The sequence below is a fragment of the Seriola dumerili genome, unplaced genomic scaffold (genome assembly GCF_002260705.1).
Source record: "Seriola dumerili isolate Sdu_G_001 unplaced genomic scaffold, Sdu_1.0 BDQW01000331.1, whole genome shotgun sequence".
Classification (NCBI taxonomy): Eukaryota; Metazoa; Chordata; class Actinopteri; order Carangiformes; family Carangidae; genus Seriola; species Seriola dumerili.
In genome coordinates, this window is record NW_019174586.1 from 3,300,196 (window position 1) to 3,315,507 (window position 15,312).

The window sequence follows — 15,312 nt, forward strand, 5'->3', positions numbered from 1 at the left end:
CTAACTTTCATACTTGGCCACACCTTCCTGTTGTAACACTTCATGCCTGTAAGTTATTGACTGAGTGGTTTGTCTTACTTTGCCAAGTGTGACACACACACCTACATGACGGGTTTCTCACCTTGAACTCAGATACTGTATTTTATTAACTGTGCTGACAAACAGAACATATGATAATTTGTTGACCCATAGCATGTGAAATAAGAGAATTAAAAACCTACCATACGACTGACACCAAATAATCTGTAAGCGTACTTTTTCCTACAGCAGTGCTTCATAAAGACAGGGATCAGAGATGCCAACATTTTGGTGAAATATCTTTATTTTATTCCACGTGATAGGCCTACACTTGTGTTTCATTAACTCTCCTTTTTATACATCAGATAGTAATAGTACATTATTCACACAAACGTTGCTAAACACGAGTAGACAGCATATTTCAAATGGACAGACACAATTCAGAATAGCACAAAGCTGCGTATTTAGTCAGTGACAAGTAATAGAAGAGCTGCTCATGTTAAAATGGTTGTTTGATGTAATTAAATACTTAAATTTTTAAATCCATTTTTAAAACGCTGACATTTCAAAACAAGCTACAGCAAATGACCAGTGTCTTTTGTTGTGCTATGGCTAGTTAGTTGGTTTGTGTTTCACTGTGTGTGTGTGTGTGTGCGTGTGTGTGTCTGAAGATGGTGCAGCCTTTACCTGCGAATGTAAACCAAACTACTGACTACACACACTGCAAAAAGTAATTTCTTGCAGTGTGACAGGACAAAACTTTACCAGGCATCAACATCGCCTTTAGGTGGAGTCCCAGCAGACACGCAAACAATAAATAAAATAAATTTTCAACATGCGTGTCAGCATCTGTACTTTTGGTCAAGCGTACAATGTTATCTGTATGTCCAAGTTACAAAATAAATAAACACATAAAACCAACAGTCCTACACAGGCAATAGCAATACAGCAAAAGGATACTGCAACTAACTTCTCTGCACTTTTTACAGCAAGGGTGTTAGTAAGCGTTAGCTGTATCTGAAGACGAACTCTTTATCTACCAGCTCTACAAAACAACGAGAGAAGCCATGAACCAGTCAGCAGGCTTCTTTTATATTTTACAATATTGTGGCTTGATTCAGTGCACAACGTTGGTGAACAAACAAGCAAGGCATCTGTGTTCTTATCCATATAAATCCTGCATGAGTGAGCATGCTGCATGTTCTTGCAATAGTGTAATCAACACAACACAAATTATCAATGAGTGGGTACGTCATAGCGACCAAAGTGACAACTTTCCATCAGCATGGAAAAACTAAACACTGGCTCTTTTTATTTCATACAACAGGGGCATCTAATAACTGAAATCTCCTCCTCAGACGTGTTAGTATGCGTGCAGCTAATTTAACACTGGAAAGACAGTTGCTATAGTTTTAATGCAGACATAGTTTCAAGTTAGTAGCCATTCTTATCAACTCGGGATGGCTTCCCTTTAAAATGAAAATAGACTTGGTAACACATCCCTTTTGCAGCAATGTTTTAAATAAGGTCTCAAATGATATAAATTTGGTCTACTAACATGCTGTTGTATGAGGCAGTTTAAGCCTACAGATGTATTAGGTATAAATGATACCCAATGAGTGGACCACTGACCCTCTTCAATATAAAGGGTTCATTTGAGCCTAATGTGTTAATATGATGGTTAGCAATGACATAATTTCACTGGTAAGATCCTGTCTCGTCTTCCTCAAAATAAGACAAAGTCCAAAAATAATCAGTTATCTGAGACATACAACACTATCTCAGATGATAATGAAATAAAAAAAAAGTAAAATACAATGGGCTGGTAACTCAACCTTGCAGAGTCTTTGAATTAATCCCAAGCAGTTTTACTTTACAACAATGACAAGAGTAACAGCACTAAGATTCTGAACTGTGCAATAACTCATGAGCGGTTAGCTATGTCAGTCGGCAATCCTATATAATGCCATGCAACTGGATGAAAATCTCAACATATCATGTAACTTATTCCTTGTTTTAAATGTTTACTTTTGAACCATTTTTTCCCCAGATAATCTGTTTCAATACAGTAATGCACATCCACACGGTTACTCTGAAAAGTCACTGAGTTGAAAAGGGAAAAAAAACAAACAACAGGTCCTCCATCCCAATGGCAGTGCGCCAAGGGTGGAGAGAGTGGCCACTGAGAGACAAGCTGTTGGTGGGGAGGAGACAGGCTGGGTGAGGGTGAGGTGTACTAGCATGAGCAGCTGCTCTCGGTGACAGTCATCTCTGGCTGTTTCTCCAGTTTAATGTCGATCACTGAGAGGGCTTGGTTAAGCAACATCACACATGAATTAGCAAATTTCACTTCAGTATTTTCTGCAGAGCAATCTGGCTGCAATCTTAACAGTCAACGTTCATTCTTCATTTCCTACCATTAAAGTAATAAAGCCTTAGCAAAAATAACAATACTTAACAGTGTGACAGTATCTGTTGAAAGCAACTTTAAAAAGGATACTGTCCTCTTTGCTTTTCTCTGGTGTGCTATCCATCCCTGGCAATGCAGCAGCAACACGACGGAACAGCTATAAAACAAAGTGGGAATTAGACACATTTGAAAAAGGACTCACAGTACCAGACTGCCATCTAAAGTAAAATGCATTCAAATAGGGGTGGATGATATGGATAAAATCTTCTATTAAGGTAAATGTAATTTCATTTTATTTTTGACACTGAAATATGCTGATATTGTAATTCTTCTGAAAATGCAACATAGAAACTGTTTATACATAAAATAACCCGCCAGCAAAGTCTGTTTTTGTCTACTTCAGTGTCTGAAAAATTTAAAGTACCAATTTTTAACAATACCCACAATGGCCACATACACCAAGAGATATTTGGTGGGATGGTGCACTTGGTGTAAAAAGCATTGAAATATTTATGCCTACTGACTAGTTTTTTTTGTTTATATCATCATATCACCCAGCCCTACTGTCAAATGAGCTATATACAGCACAGACAGAAAGTGGTCACTCCTAAATAGGATATTTCATTGAATAACAGGCAAACACAAGAAGCAGTTAAAGCAGTGATACAAAATGTGACTGTAATTGCTGGTTGAGATAAGAGCATGAAAGTGAAGGTTGCCGTGCTAACCTCCTCCACTGAGCAAATCCATCATATTCACAGAAACAATTTCAAAGCGGCAGAGGTTTTAGTGAACCAGACAAGAAGATTTTGGTCAAAAATGAACAAAGTAGCAGTAAAGCTGTGCAGAACAAGTGAACTGATAAGCCTGTGGGGGGAAAACACAACTGATACAGCAGTATGTACTGAGAATGCTAAGACGTGTCATGATGAGCCACGAGAGGGGAAAAGGAGGCGGAAAGAGTTAACTGTACACTCTGAGGGCAGATTGAGCTCAACTACCCTGAGAGAGCAGAATCTCTACCTGTTTGACATTGTAGCCAGTCTTTGCGCTGGTTTCAATGAACATGACATTCAGTTCCTTAGCTCTCTGCTCGCCCTCCTCCGTGGTGATCTGTCTGCTCAGGTAAAAGCAGAAGGGGGGGAGATGGACGAACAGACAGATATGGAAAGAAACATCGCGAAGAGGACAGGCCAAAAGGAGAGGGAGGAGATGGAGAGAGAAACAAAGAGAGCTCAGCACAGAATCTTGTTTTGGTGAAAAAGAGAGAGAGAGGTTAGTTTAGTTATAACACAGACAGACAGAGAGGAAGACAAAGGGAGAGAAGCTGCTGTGCTGAGTAAAGATGAGGCAGCAGGAAATCGACTCCAGAGGTCATTCATTCATTCAACAGCCACACTCTGATCCATATAATGAATAAATGGAGGAGTCGTCGCAGGTGGGCCTCCCTGACCTACAGGACGTTATGACCTGTGCTGGAAACGTCAAGATCATTTGTCAGTATTACACCTGCTGTTGCTAGACACCAACCTGTTTGACGTTATAGCCAGCCTTGGCACTGGTCTCTATGTACATCACATTGAGCTCACGAGCTTTCCTCTCTGCCGCCTCAACAGAAACTTGCCTGCCATGGTCCCGGGAAGTGAGGGGGAGGGAGTGGTGTTCAGTGTGGTGTTGAGGGAAACACAAAAAAATTCAAAATGACATGGATAGAACAGACCAGGAAAGGGAACAAAAAAAGTAAAGGAAAGGAAAAAAAAAAGGCAGAACAGAAATATGATCAAATCATAAGAAATAAAAATAGATAAATCACTAATAAAAAAGGCTGGAGTATGCAAAATACTGAGGGATGATAAAAGTCAAAATTGGATGAGATGCACTGAAGGGAAGAAAAGTGGGATTCCAGGCTTTGGCAGAGTTTATATACTGTAACACTTGATGCTACCCATTTTCTAAATCATAGTAAAAGTATAAAATTACAATGTATTTATCAATCTTTGTAAACAGAATAAGAAAATCATTATCATTCACTCATCTCTCACCACCATGTACCTTTTATCCGCCAAGTCTGTTTTGTTCCCAACAAGCATGATAATGACATCACTTCCTCTCTCTGTTCTAACATCATCAATCCACTTTGAGGTTTGTTGGAATGAGTTAAGATCTGTGGATGCAAAAACACAAGATTACTGTACATATCAGCCATGTGCAGTCCCAAAAACACATAAAACATTTGGTATTACTGGCAGGTATTACTCTTTGTTAAAAAGGTAGAACATCTTATGTGAGAAAAGCCATATGTCAGTAAGGAAACGTATTAAGAAGAGAAGCTTGAAAAAGGAAAAAATACTTGAGAGGATGTTAAAGGTTATTAGCAGAAATACATTAAGTATCAACTATGCCAAGATAGTTTCCTTCCAATTGCTAAAGACCCCTACTGAAAAGTTAGAGTACAGCCCTGACTCACTGGTGATGTCATAAACAACCACAGCAATGGTAGAGTCACGGATGTAGCTGGGAATTAGGCTACGAAAACGCTCCTGTCCAGCAGTGTCCCAAAGCTGGAGCCGGACCTGAGGATTGGAACGGAGGAGAAGAAAAGGACAAGGAGGTGGAGATGAAGAGAGGAAAGGCAGACCAAGAACACAGAGAACAGGGCAGACATAAAAGAAGTGCAAGCCAAGCAGCAGAGATGAAAATGGCCTTTTATGGAGGAATGGGGTAAATCATTCAAATGCAGCAGGGTCAGAGATGACCAGTGTTATGCAAATAAGATGCGTAAAAGGAAGTCATGCTGAATCATTATAGAGGCTGTTTCTGCTCATGAGGTGAGATTTGATGACATTTTCTATTATTCCTTCCACCAGCCTCATATGTGACAGCATTTAGGAAGCACAGACCACCCCTGGACACTGCTGGAGAAATGCCTTAGCATCACCATAACTGATGCAAAGAGCCCGGAATATACCCTCATCATGCTGTCCAGTTGGGTTTGCCAGGATAGTAAATGCTCTATTATGCCCTTGCACATATTAAACAAAGGACAAGGAGGTGAGGCAAGGCCATGATACCTACTGGCTATGTCATAAACCACCACAGCAGCAGCTGAGTCGCGGATGTAACTGGGGATGAGGCTGCGGAAGCGTTCCTGTCCGGCTGTATCCCAGAGCTGCAGCCGAATCTGTGGCCAGCCACAAAATGAATGTGGGAATAGGTTGGGGGGCATTTCATGATCCAGCCAGGGGATGGAAGGAAAACAAAAACTTAACAATGGGAACTAAAAACATGATAACATGTCTAACAAAATGAATGGTAAAATCTAGGATAATGTAAATGTGAAATGATGAAAGGGAAATAAATGGTGGCTACTGCATAAAAAGCAGATGCATGCCCTAAGCTTTTCCAGCAGTTTTAAAACTAGGGCAATGGGAATGATGAGAATTACAATAAAATATACAGGGCTTACCGTGCGATCTTCTAGGTACATGGTTTTTGACAAAAAGTCAATGCCAATTGTTGCCTGAAATACAATCATTCCATTAAAATATTGTTGTAGGTACAATACTTGGCAATGTATCACATCTTCATCTAGGAAGAATTATTAGACAAATGAGTTTGACCATATTTTATATTAAACATTACCTACAGACCTTTTTCACAACATTTGACTTCTCATAGGAACTAAGTGAAGCTAATAACATTAACAATGACTCTGTTCCATTTAGGTGCTCACTTAGACCATGCCGGTAAGTCATCTTAAAGGATGTGGAGTCAAAAGATCATACAAAAGTCATAATTAAATTACGTTAATTACTACGGATTGGATAAAAAATAAATCATTTGATATATATATAAATTCTTAAAATCCCAAGATGAATCTTTATATTTGCCACTTCTCTCAGTAAACCTGTGTGTCTGTGCTTTGTTGTGTGTATACACTGGTTACTTGTTGCAAGTGGTTCAGATGGGGATGCATGTTGTGTAAAATATCTATTTTGTGGAAATCAAGTTATGATAATGTATACATAAAAGAAAAATTTAAGTTAAAAAGTAATATAGATGATATATGAGCCACCTTGAATCAAGACAGTCATGTAAAATGTGTAATGTGAACAATTATAGTCTGTGTGAACCCACCACACTTTATGGGACTGTCGTGATTCAGGATGGTGAGTATCAAATCTAGAGATTGCATCTATGAGAGGGATAAACTGAAAAAAAAAAGACTGCCCACTGATGTGAGCTTTGCTTGTGTTTGCTAAAGAGATATTATCCCTGCCTATGAGGAAACTGTAGAAATCCACTGAACAGTGTGTGGATTCTACTTTTTTCAGTCAGTCCCTGTTGGGTAGCTAACTCTAGCCAATCAGCTGTGTGCAGATATCAGGCTGATGTGTTGTCTAAACAAACAGTGCAGATGAATTAGTGAGCAGACTTTCAGTGTCTGCCCTGTCTGCACTCAATCTGATCATTAAAGTGGATGTCTGTACTTAGTTGAAGCATCTGCTACTGATGGTCCATGGGATAGTATTATGCATAGTGATGACAACCTTGTAAATGGTATAGGTTTGTATTATCCTTGTTCAGCTGTTTTGCATATGTAGGCCTAAAAATATATGTAGATGTATATAGATTTATCATCTTTTGGTCCTTATGCATTTGCCAAGAAAAAAGAAATCCTTGATCTGTAGCTTCAAAGCCGAGAAATGCTTTTATAATTTAGCCTATAATGTACACTTCAAACAGTTTTATATTCAAGAAATAATGGTGTTGCTCACTTGTTGATGGTAAAAAGAGATTTAACTTCCCAGGATAAATTCTGCTTTACGTAACGATGGCATTTATCTAATGACACAGAATCTAATCTAAAACAGAATCTAAATCAATCGATTCTGGACTTTGAATCAAAATTGAATTTAGAAGGGTGCTGATATCCAACCCTATTAATTACACTTGCTTTTAAGAAGTCTTAAAGTCTGTTATGAAAAAGGACATCTCAAACACATTTAATATTGATTAGAACATACTCAGTCTTGGCACACTAATTCTATGTCATATTGTGATGAACATATGTTATTACCTGATAAGTGTTGTCGAAACTGTCATACATAAACCTGGTGATGAGTGAGGTCTTCCCAACTGTACAAACACAATAACATATAATATAACAATAGCAACCTTAAAATTTGTTCCTGGTAATCAAGGATCAAACTCCATTGATAATATAAAATACCCACATATCTCAATTCTAATTCTGTATTATAGGAAGAAAAAAAATGTCAATATGACTCAATAATATGACATAGTGAGTAAATTGTTATTACTGATGCAATGTGGACTGCTGAACCCACACGCTGAGCTGGCAATATGGGTGGAGCCACAAAATTTGGAAAATAAGAATATATTCATTTCTCTCATTTGAGAAGAGAAAACTGTCACTGCCATGTTGAACAATCGCTCCCAAAATCAACCACGTATAGATAATGTCGGTGTCAGTCCCCATAAGCTGACGTTAAATGGTCGGGGAAAAGGCCGACTGGTCTAAACCCATTGGCCGACGTGGCTCTGCAAGGTGCTGCCGTAGGGAGCTAACAGCTAGTGAGTTGAACAACGCTATAGTGATAAAGCGAATTAATACAAATCCATTGACTTATACGGGTTATCCTGTATGGAAGCAAGAGCAATTTGACAACCACGTTAAGGTTTCAATTCAGTAATGATTAATAGCTCATATAAGAAAACGTTGGTGTATTTCAATCTAGCACAGCTCACTGCTAGCTAAAAGTAGTTGGCCAGCTACGTTTCACTACAATTACGCTAGTGAGATGATGCTGATGCATCACAAACTAATGGCCAGAGTAAGGACTAGGTCGTTTACTTTAATATGACAACAGCCAATCTGTAGATAAATCACAAGCGACAGTGGTTTGGAACGTTAGCATGACTAATTTTAAGAATTTCTCGTTAAGACGAAGAGCGAGATGTTTGGCTAGTTTAGCCATTTACCGTTTGCTAGCTTTGCAATGACATCATCGCGAGTGAGAAAGAATATCATGTCCATCACCCTTTTGTCATCTTACTCTCAGGTAAACACCTTATTGACACTGAAATATTAACATCTCGCTTTGTATTTTCACTGGCCGCTGATGTTGGGTGAGTAACTTTACCCTCCTAGCCAGCAGCAAGCTAGCCGGAGAAGCTAGTTAGCCGATCTTAGCCACTTCTCAAACATATCCCTCACATCCAACCAAATTCATACTTCCAAGTACATCATCTCCAGCTTACCACTCTGTTCGCCCAGAAAGACGAGCTTGAATTTTCGTAGAGGGTTGCCAAACTCACCGCCGCCGGTCGTGGTTGACATTTTGTTAAAAAATAAACAGCTAGTTAGCTAACTTGGCTATTGATGTGATGTGTCTAGACCGGAGAGGGACAAGTAGTGTATCTTTATCCAGCACAAGCCAGCGCTATTGTTTCCTTATTCATACAGGAGTGAAATAGCGCAACCAAGAGGAACTGAACGACATAACAAATTTCAACGGTAACGGAAAACCTCACTCTATGGCCATATTCTGAGAAGAATCTGTTGCTATTTATCTATGTGTCAAGCAAAGGGATTTTCATAGATTTTAGCCAGACAGAACGAGTGAACATTCACACATGGTAGGCCTACGAGCACGATTAGGTTACTCAGATTTAGCTAGACCTTTTTAATAACATTTGGTTAGATAGTGTGTTAGGTGCCTGTTTAGAGAAAAAAGTAAGGGCAAATAGAAAACCAAGAAGCAAACGAAGAAGGCGTCTCTCTAAACCGTTAGTCAATTTGACATTATAGTTAGCTGTATGATTCAGAAATTCACTATTGGTGCAGCTTTTCAGAGCAATGCTTGTGTGTCATTGAGTATTAATTTTAGCCCCAAATGAAAAACACACAGTACAAACTGTAAAATGTGACTCACCCTAACAACATTATTGCTAGCATAAAAATAAAAGTATATGAATGAGGCCTGTGTAGAAAAGAAAAACATTCTTCATAAGAGCTTTGACAGTAAAATGCTGTTTTTGTTCAATTATGCATTCACCTTTGTTCATGAACTTATTAAACAGTTTATATTTTTTGTAACAAAGTACTTTCTTGATAAAAGCCCTTCAGCTCAGTGTTAAGTACCAAAGTCTCGATGTGAAAATACTGAGCAAAATTAACAAATAAGAGAGTAGTTGGGGAAACAACATGTTTATTTCCTTCTCTTGTCTATAAAGAGTGACAGTAGTATTTTGGGGATATTCACCCCACAGCTGCACATTCATTCATAATGTGTGATGGCTCTAATGACATGGCAATAAACATTAACAATAAATTAAGCACTGCATTGTCGGTATTCATAACTATCTATGCTAAGGGACATTTGCTCTGACAAAGAAAATTATACAACACATCTTTATTTCTATATAATGTTATGATGGCATTCAGAGAAATGTCACAGAGAGTTTAGACTCTGTTTCAATGATAGAACTCTTGCAGCAATGCCTACTAAAAATGTATACGTGCAAGGGAAGTAAGAACATTATAGTAACTCAGTGATGAGTAGTGGTTCTCTTCATTGGTGTTGAGTTCCTTTGTGTTCTGTGTTCTCTTCACTGTGCTGAGTTCCTTTGTGTTCTGTGTTCTCTGTCAGAGAGGTGATTTTCCTTCGCTGGTCGTCTCATCCTTCCATGGACTCAATTGTGATTTCTGCCCTGTAGGAATGAAACAACTCATTCTGTGACTTCAACATTACACCAAGGTAACTTGTGTAATGCATTTTATCTAGTTTTATATACAGCCAAAGGTAAAACAGGTAACATGAAAATGATTTTTTTAATATAATGCACACAATCCTTTTTGCATATGAATAATGTGGGCTATATGTCTAATGCATACATAGTAATAGCTACCAGTCAGCATGCATGCGTCTATTAGTAGCTAGTGGAGATGCTTACAAAAATTCATCTGGGAGGTGGAGCAACAATGGTTCAGATTTAATATTTCACACAAATTCAACAGGGTTGTAGTGTGAAACAGTGTGCACGTTCAAGGGCCATCGCATCTATGCTTCTTTCAGAAGACCCCCATGACTTTTATTATACAAATACTTATATTACGAATGAAAAAGTCCTTTGATTGTATTGTTCATATTTGTCATGAACTACATCTAACATTGCTGTGTTTACATCAAGTATTCATTTCATAGAAATTATATATGTTGTAGCCCTTGAAGAAGTGAACACCATGAAACGTATCAAATCTGAAGTCACCTCACCTGAACTAAAGAGGCCTTTAGTCCAATGTGCTGTGGTTCAAAACACACAAACACACAGGAGAAGAATATCAGTAGCATGTCACATACATCACAGCCACAAGCCAAATACATGTCTTTTCATAGAGACTTTGTTATACTCACACTTCTGCTCATTGGACAGCAATGACACGCAATAGATGGATAAAAGGGGAGAACATGACATTAAACATGTGAATCAGGTCAGTTACAGTAAACTAAATAGTGTCTCTTTTGTGTAAATGAAATGTCTCTGGAAGCATTTAAATTGCAGTTACATGCAAAACACTGCACTCACCTGCGGGTTTTGGGGACATCAGAGTCAGAGGAAGCTCCACAATGACATCGCTGAAAATAAAAAATAAAAAAGTTTTGTTATTAAAAAGAAATAGAATAGCAATTTGTATATTCTTCACATAGATAACACATGACCACAGATGACGTAAAATCAATATTTACCTTCCTGTTAGGCCACCGAGCAGGCTTTGGTGAGAGAGAGACAATAAAAGAAAACCTTAGTCTCCACAATTTGACACAAAATGTAAAAGCATAATGAATATTTTCTATCCAGTTAAAACTTACCCTCCACCGGACACCACTAGATTCACCTTCACTTTGTAGGAGACAATGATTCCCTGCATCTCCTTTTCTCCTTGACTCCTGTGAGGGGACAGGAATAGTTTACTTTTCATAGCTGGAGGATTTGGTCTAAGACACGATAAGTGGATGACACAGTGTAGAGTTGTATTACCACCACTCAATAAGAGGATGAAAACCTGTCCTGGGCTCACTGTAAGCCCTTTGATGAATGAGCTAGAGTGGCTTACAGGGTAGTGGATGCGAGATGCGTGTCCTCATCTTTTAGCCGTCCATCCACTGCAAGACCCCGCTTCTCTTTGTTGTTGGACAGCAGGGGGGTTATTTGGAAGGACTTCTCGAATGTAGAGTTGGCATTTATTGTCTCCCTGTGTATAGCAGTGAAAGCCATAAATAAATAACACATGCTTAACTTAACAGGCATTATTTGTGTCTCTACTTTTACACATTTTAGATTTAAAATGAAATGTAACCATGACAATTTTTTTTCTCAGTAATCGTAATGGATACACTTTAGAGATATTTGGATGTGAGAATATTTTTATAGGAAAGAATTTTCCAAAATTAATTCAAGTGAAGCCGAATTGAATACAAAGAAAGCCTTACCCAAACTCCTCAGTGCAGACTGCCTTGGTGTAAGTATCAGATGAGTAGAGGACCACACTCGTTAGCTGCTCAACTAAAGAGAAAAAGAACAGTTCTGTATCAGTTAAAACGTATGACTCATGAACATACATACACACACAGTTGAACCCTCACTAATATTTGTTTCTCACTTTCTTCTATTCTGAGCCGAACAAACACAATTCATTTCAACTTTAACTTCAGTCAAGTTTTAATTTTTTCCTTGTTACTCACCTGAGATTTTGATTTTCTTCACAACCTTAGTGGTTTCGTTGTTGACTTTTAGTTTGACGGTGATTGGATCTCCATGGTAATAGATCTAAAATTAAGAATGATTTTATTTGGAATAGTTTAGCAATCATTATATAGTTTATGAAATACCAAGAATGCTGTTTCCATACTTAAATGTACCTCTTTTTCAAGGGAGGCCTCCAAGTTAACTGGTTTGTCAGTCATCATGAACTGCTTGGCTATATCAGCCTTGGGTCCGGGCTTGTTGTTAGCTGGTGCAAATTGTATTTTACGAATCATCAGACGGCAAGTGTCCCTAAGGCCAGAAAAAAGACAAGCAAATAGGATCAGTGATAGTGCTCTGTATGTCATTTATTCTGTTACAGCTTAAGGATGAAAAAAAAAAAGTTGCCAGGATTGGGCTGACAGTATGGTTTGACTGTGGGCATACATACTTCTTGTCAATGACTTCATCTGCACTGTCAGGTAAGTTGGCAATGTATCCTTTCACCTCAAAGTCCACGCCACAGGCCTACAATAGAAAAAGCCCCAAATAAAATGGCTGACTATATAAGAGTAAAATAAGAGAAATATTAAATAGATGGACTGTACTAGTACCTTGCCAGCATCGTTTGGCCCAGGCTGTAAGCCGACTGAGCATGGGAGATTTGTTGGCATCTGAAACAAGCAGAGATGAGGCACACTGATGAATACAATTTAAGATAATGATCTCAAAGTAAAGGTGAAGTAAAGATCTGCGTTTGATCAATGTAACATTGGACTGAAGGACAAGAATATGATATGTTATGTAAAGAGTGAGTTCATGCTTCTTCACCTGAAAGGAAAAGGGACATCCTTGCTCTCCAACTTTCTTTATGAGGGACTCCTGCAAAGGTGATTTGGCTGCGTTTCCACCTGTAGGTGGATACACCTGAACACGCTGTATCCAGATGTCTCTCCTGAAGGACAGCCCGATGACATCCAAGTCTTCGCTTCCATAGCGGAAGGCACAAGCAAGGTAGACAAATACTGCAATGGGAAATGATATAGTGTTGCACATTGGTCCGGGTTGGGTAAATTAAGGGCTTATAACTTTCATCACTGACAGCAAAGGAGATAAAAGTACCTTTCCTGCCATTAAGACCAGAAGGGTCCACTTTGATTACCCCTTCTGCAAATGAGTGAACAATAAACAGTGTTAGATTTCACAGAGATGCACATATTTGTATATATATTAGGATGCAAAGCAGATTCTATGCCACACACCAACTAGTTCCACTGAATCCACATTGTCCACAAAGTCTCGCTTCCCCAAGTACAGGGCAATCTGAGAGAAATGGAGAAAAGCAGAGAGGAAAACAGTCACTCCTCCGCCAAGGTTACAAGAGTTTGGAAGTTATTTCTGGGAGTTGGAAGAGCTACACACAAACTGCACTCCTCCTTAGGCCCGAGGGTTGCCCTGTAATGACTATATCATAGAGGCCACTTACATGTCCATTGCCGCTGGTCTTCTTAAATACCCTGAAAAGGAAAAAAAAAGGAAAATGCAATGAATCAGACTAAAATTTTCACACATTTTCAACATCTTTACATTCTGTAAACCTATTTGATAAATAATGTAATTCTTTCTGCCTTGTTGCATTACAATAATTTAGTTTAGTTTAGTTTGGTCTTATGCCATGATTTTATACACATACAACCTACCACGGATGTCCGATTATAGGATACCCCAACCCGCCCCCATTCAACTCCACCCACCACTCCATTCCTGTGAGGATGGATTAGTTTGTAGGATGGAAAAGCACCTGCTGTCACAAGTGTCTAATTTGGACATATGACAAAACTATGTTTTGGTAAATTTGTACACAATAGTAACATTATATACAATTAAAATTGTCTTGTTTTGCTCAATATGAAGCTATTGCTCATAAATTCAATGCATGGTGCTAACTTGAGTACAAGACAAATAGTAGTAGTAGTATTCTTGCTAAACTCTCCAAGTCATCCAACAGTATGTTGCTACAGTGAATAGATTCATCATACTGTATGTTGTATGTGTCCTGGTAAATGTGTCATTTTTTTAAACCAATAATTCAGAGAATTTAGTGTTTTTCTTAATTATTCAAATATTACATAACCTTTTGAATGCAATCCCAAACAAGTACTCCTTGGTGGTATTTGCCTCTTTCAGGGGAGTGCCAAGTAATCTTGTTAAAACTTTTCCTTTGTCTTGTTAACCTCTCTTCCAAGATCAAATCCACACAATCCATCTTAATCAGGATTTATCCATGTCCTGGAAGATTCAAGTGTCAGAGGAGTCACAGTGACTCTGCGTGCCTCTGCCAAGATGTTAAATTGTTAGAGCTAAGCTTCTCTGCTTGTTTCTAGTGAAGGAATTATCCTTTTGATCTCTGCTTGGATCGTAAGACGCGCTTGTTTTCATCAGTGAGTGAAGTATCGGTAAGTAATAGTTTAATAAAAAACAATGTCAGATTAGTACCTCAAATGTGCATACTGCTGCAAGATTATTCAATAATCCTTAACCTTTGATTTTGGGACAAATTAAAGAACTGTTCATTTTGAGGCAGCATGAAGTATCACTGTTACAGTGGTGTTAAATAGCATTCATAATAGGTATATTCAATTACCCTTTGTAGCATTTTAATGCCTTACACAACTGGAATGACTGATTTTTAACCTCTAAATTAAAGCAGTTACTATGTCAGGATAGTTGCTGAATATAGTGGATAAGAGAAAACCCTGTATACTCACTTTGACATGTTGATGGAAAAGTTATAGATCCAATCTGCAAAAAAAAAGAGTTAAACAGAGTTATCAAAACGTGATAATTGATAAATCTATGACACACTTGTTATGTTTTGTTTAAATATCATTTTTGGGGAGACCTTTTAAAAAAGGTTATATTTTCAGTAAATCCTGGTGCCCCTCTGTACAATAAATGTAATACCATTATCTTGAGTTTTTATCTCAACTATCTCCATCTATTGCTAATGTGCCATTGGTCAGCAAGAGAAACAACTCGCTTACCGTGCCCTCACTTCTGTCAGTGAGTCTTCTGTAATCCGTCACTGTTGATCGACTGTAGTGTGTGCGAGT

At 38.3% G+C, this 15,312-nt stretch overlaps 2 protein-coding genes across 6 annotated transcripts; both read right to left on the reverse strand.

The window, feature by feature from the left end:
• Positions 1-310: 310 nt before the first annotated feature.
• rab41 (RAB41, member RAS oncogene family) lies at positions 311-8,883 on the reverse strand. Of its 4 annotated transcripts, none has more exons than XM_022760078.1 (8): positions 8,714-8,883; positions 7,509-7,567; positions 5,895-5,948; positions 4,896-5,001; positions 4,481-4,592; positions 3,452-3,545; positions 2,519-2,585; positions 311-2,319 (listed from the first exon to the last, which is right to left on the reverse strand). In XM_022760078.1, the coding sequence occupies exons 1-8, from the start codon at positions 8,790-8,792 to the stop codon at positions 2,255-2,257; spliced, it is 636 nt and encodes a 211-aa protein (XP_022615799.1). In that variant the 5' UTR covers positions 8,793-8,883; the 3' UTR covers positions 311-2,254. The 4 variants fall into 4 exon arrangements, with proteins under 4 accessions (XP_022615799.1, XP_022615797.1, XP_022615798.1 ...); XM_022760076.1 differs by lacking the exon at positions 3,452-3,545 and adding an exon at positions 3,959-4,052; XM_022760077.1 differs by lacking the exon at positions 4,896-5,001 and adding an exon at positions 5,504-5,609.
• Positions 8,884-9,655: 772 nt separating this feature from the next.
• arr3 (arrestin 3) lies at positions 9,656-15,312 on the reverse strand. 2 transcript variants are annotated; one of them, XM_022759968.1, is made up of 18 exons: positions 15,244-15,312; positions 14,968-15,001; positions 13,686-13,716; positions 13,462-13,522; positions 13,322-13,366; positions 13,031-13,224; positions 12,814-12,873; positions 12,651-12,727; positions 12,376-12,511; positions 12,199-12,283; positions 11,947-12,019; positions 11,571-11,708; positions 11,326-11,403; positions 11,203-11,226; positions 11,042-11,091; positions 10,870-10,873; positions 10,729-10,758; positions 9,656-10,165 (listed from the first exon to the last, which is right to left on the reverse strand). In XM_022759968.1, exons 2-17 carry the CDS (start codon positions 14,973-14,975, stop codon positions 10,746-10,748), a joined length of 1,077 nt encoding a protein of 358 aa, XP_022615689.1. In that variant the 5' UTR covers positions 14,976-15,001; positions 15,244-15,312; the 3' UTR covers positions 9,656-10,165; positions 10,729-10,745. The 2 variants fall into 2 exon arrangements, with proteins under 2 accessions (XP_022615689.1, XP_022615688.1); XM_022759967.1 differs by lacking the exon at positions 10,729-10,758.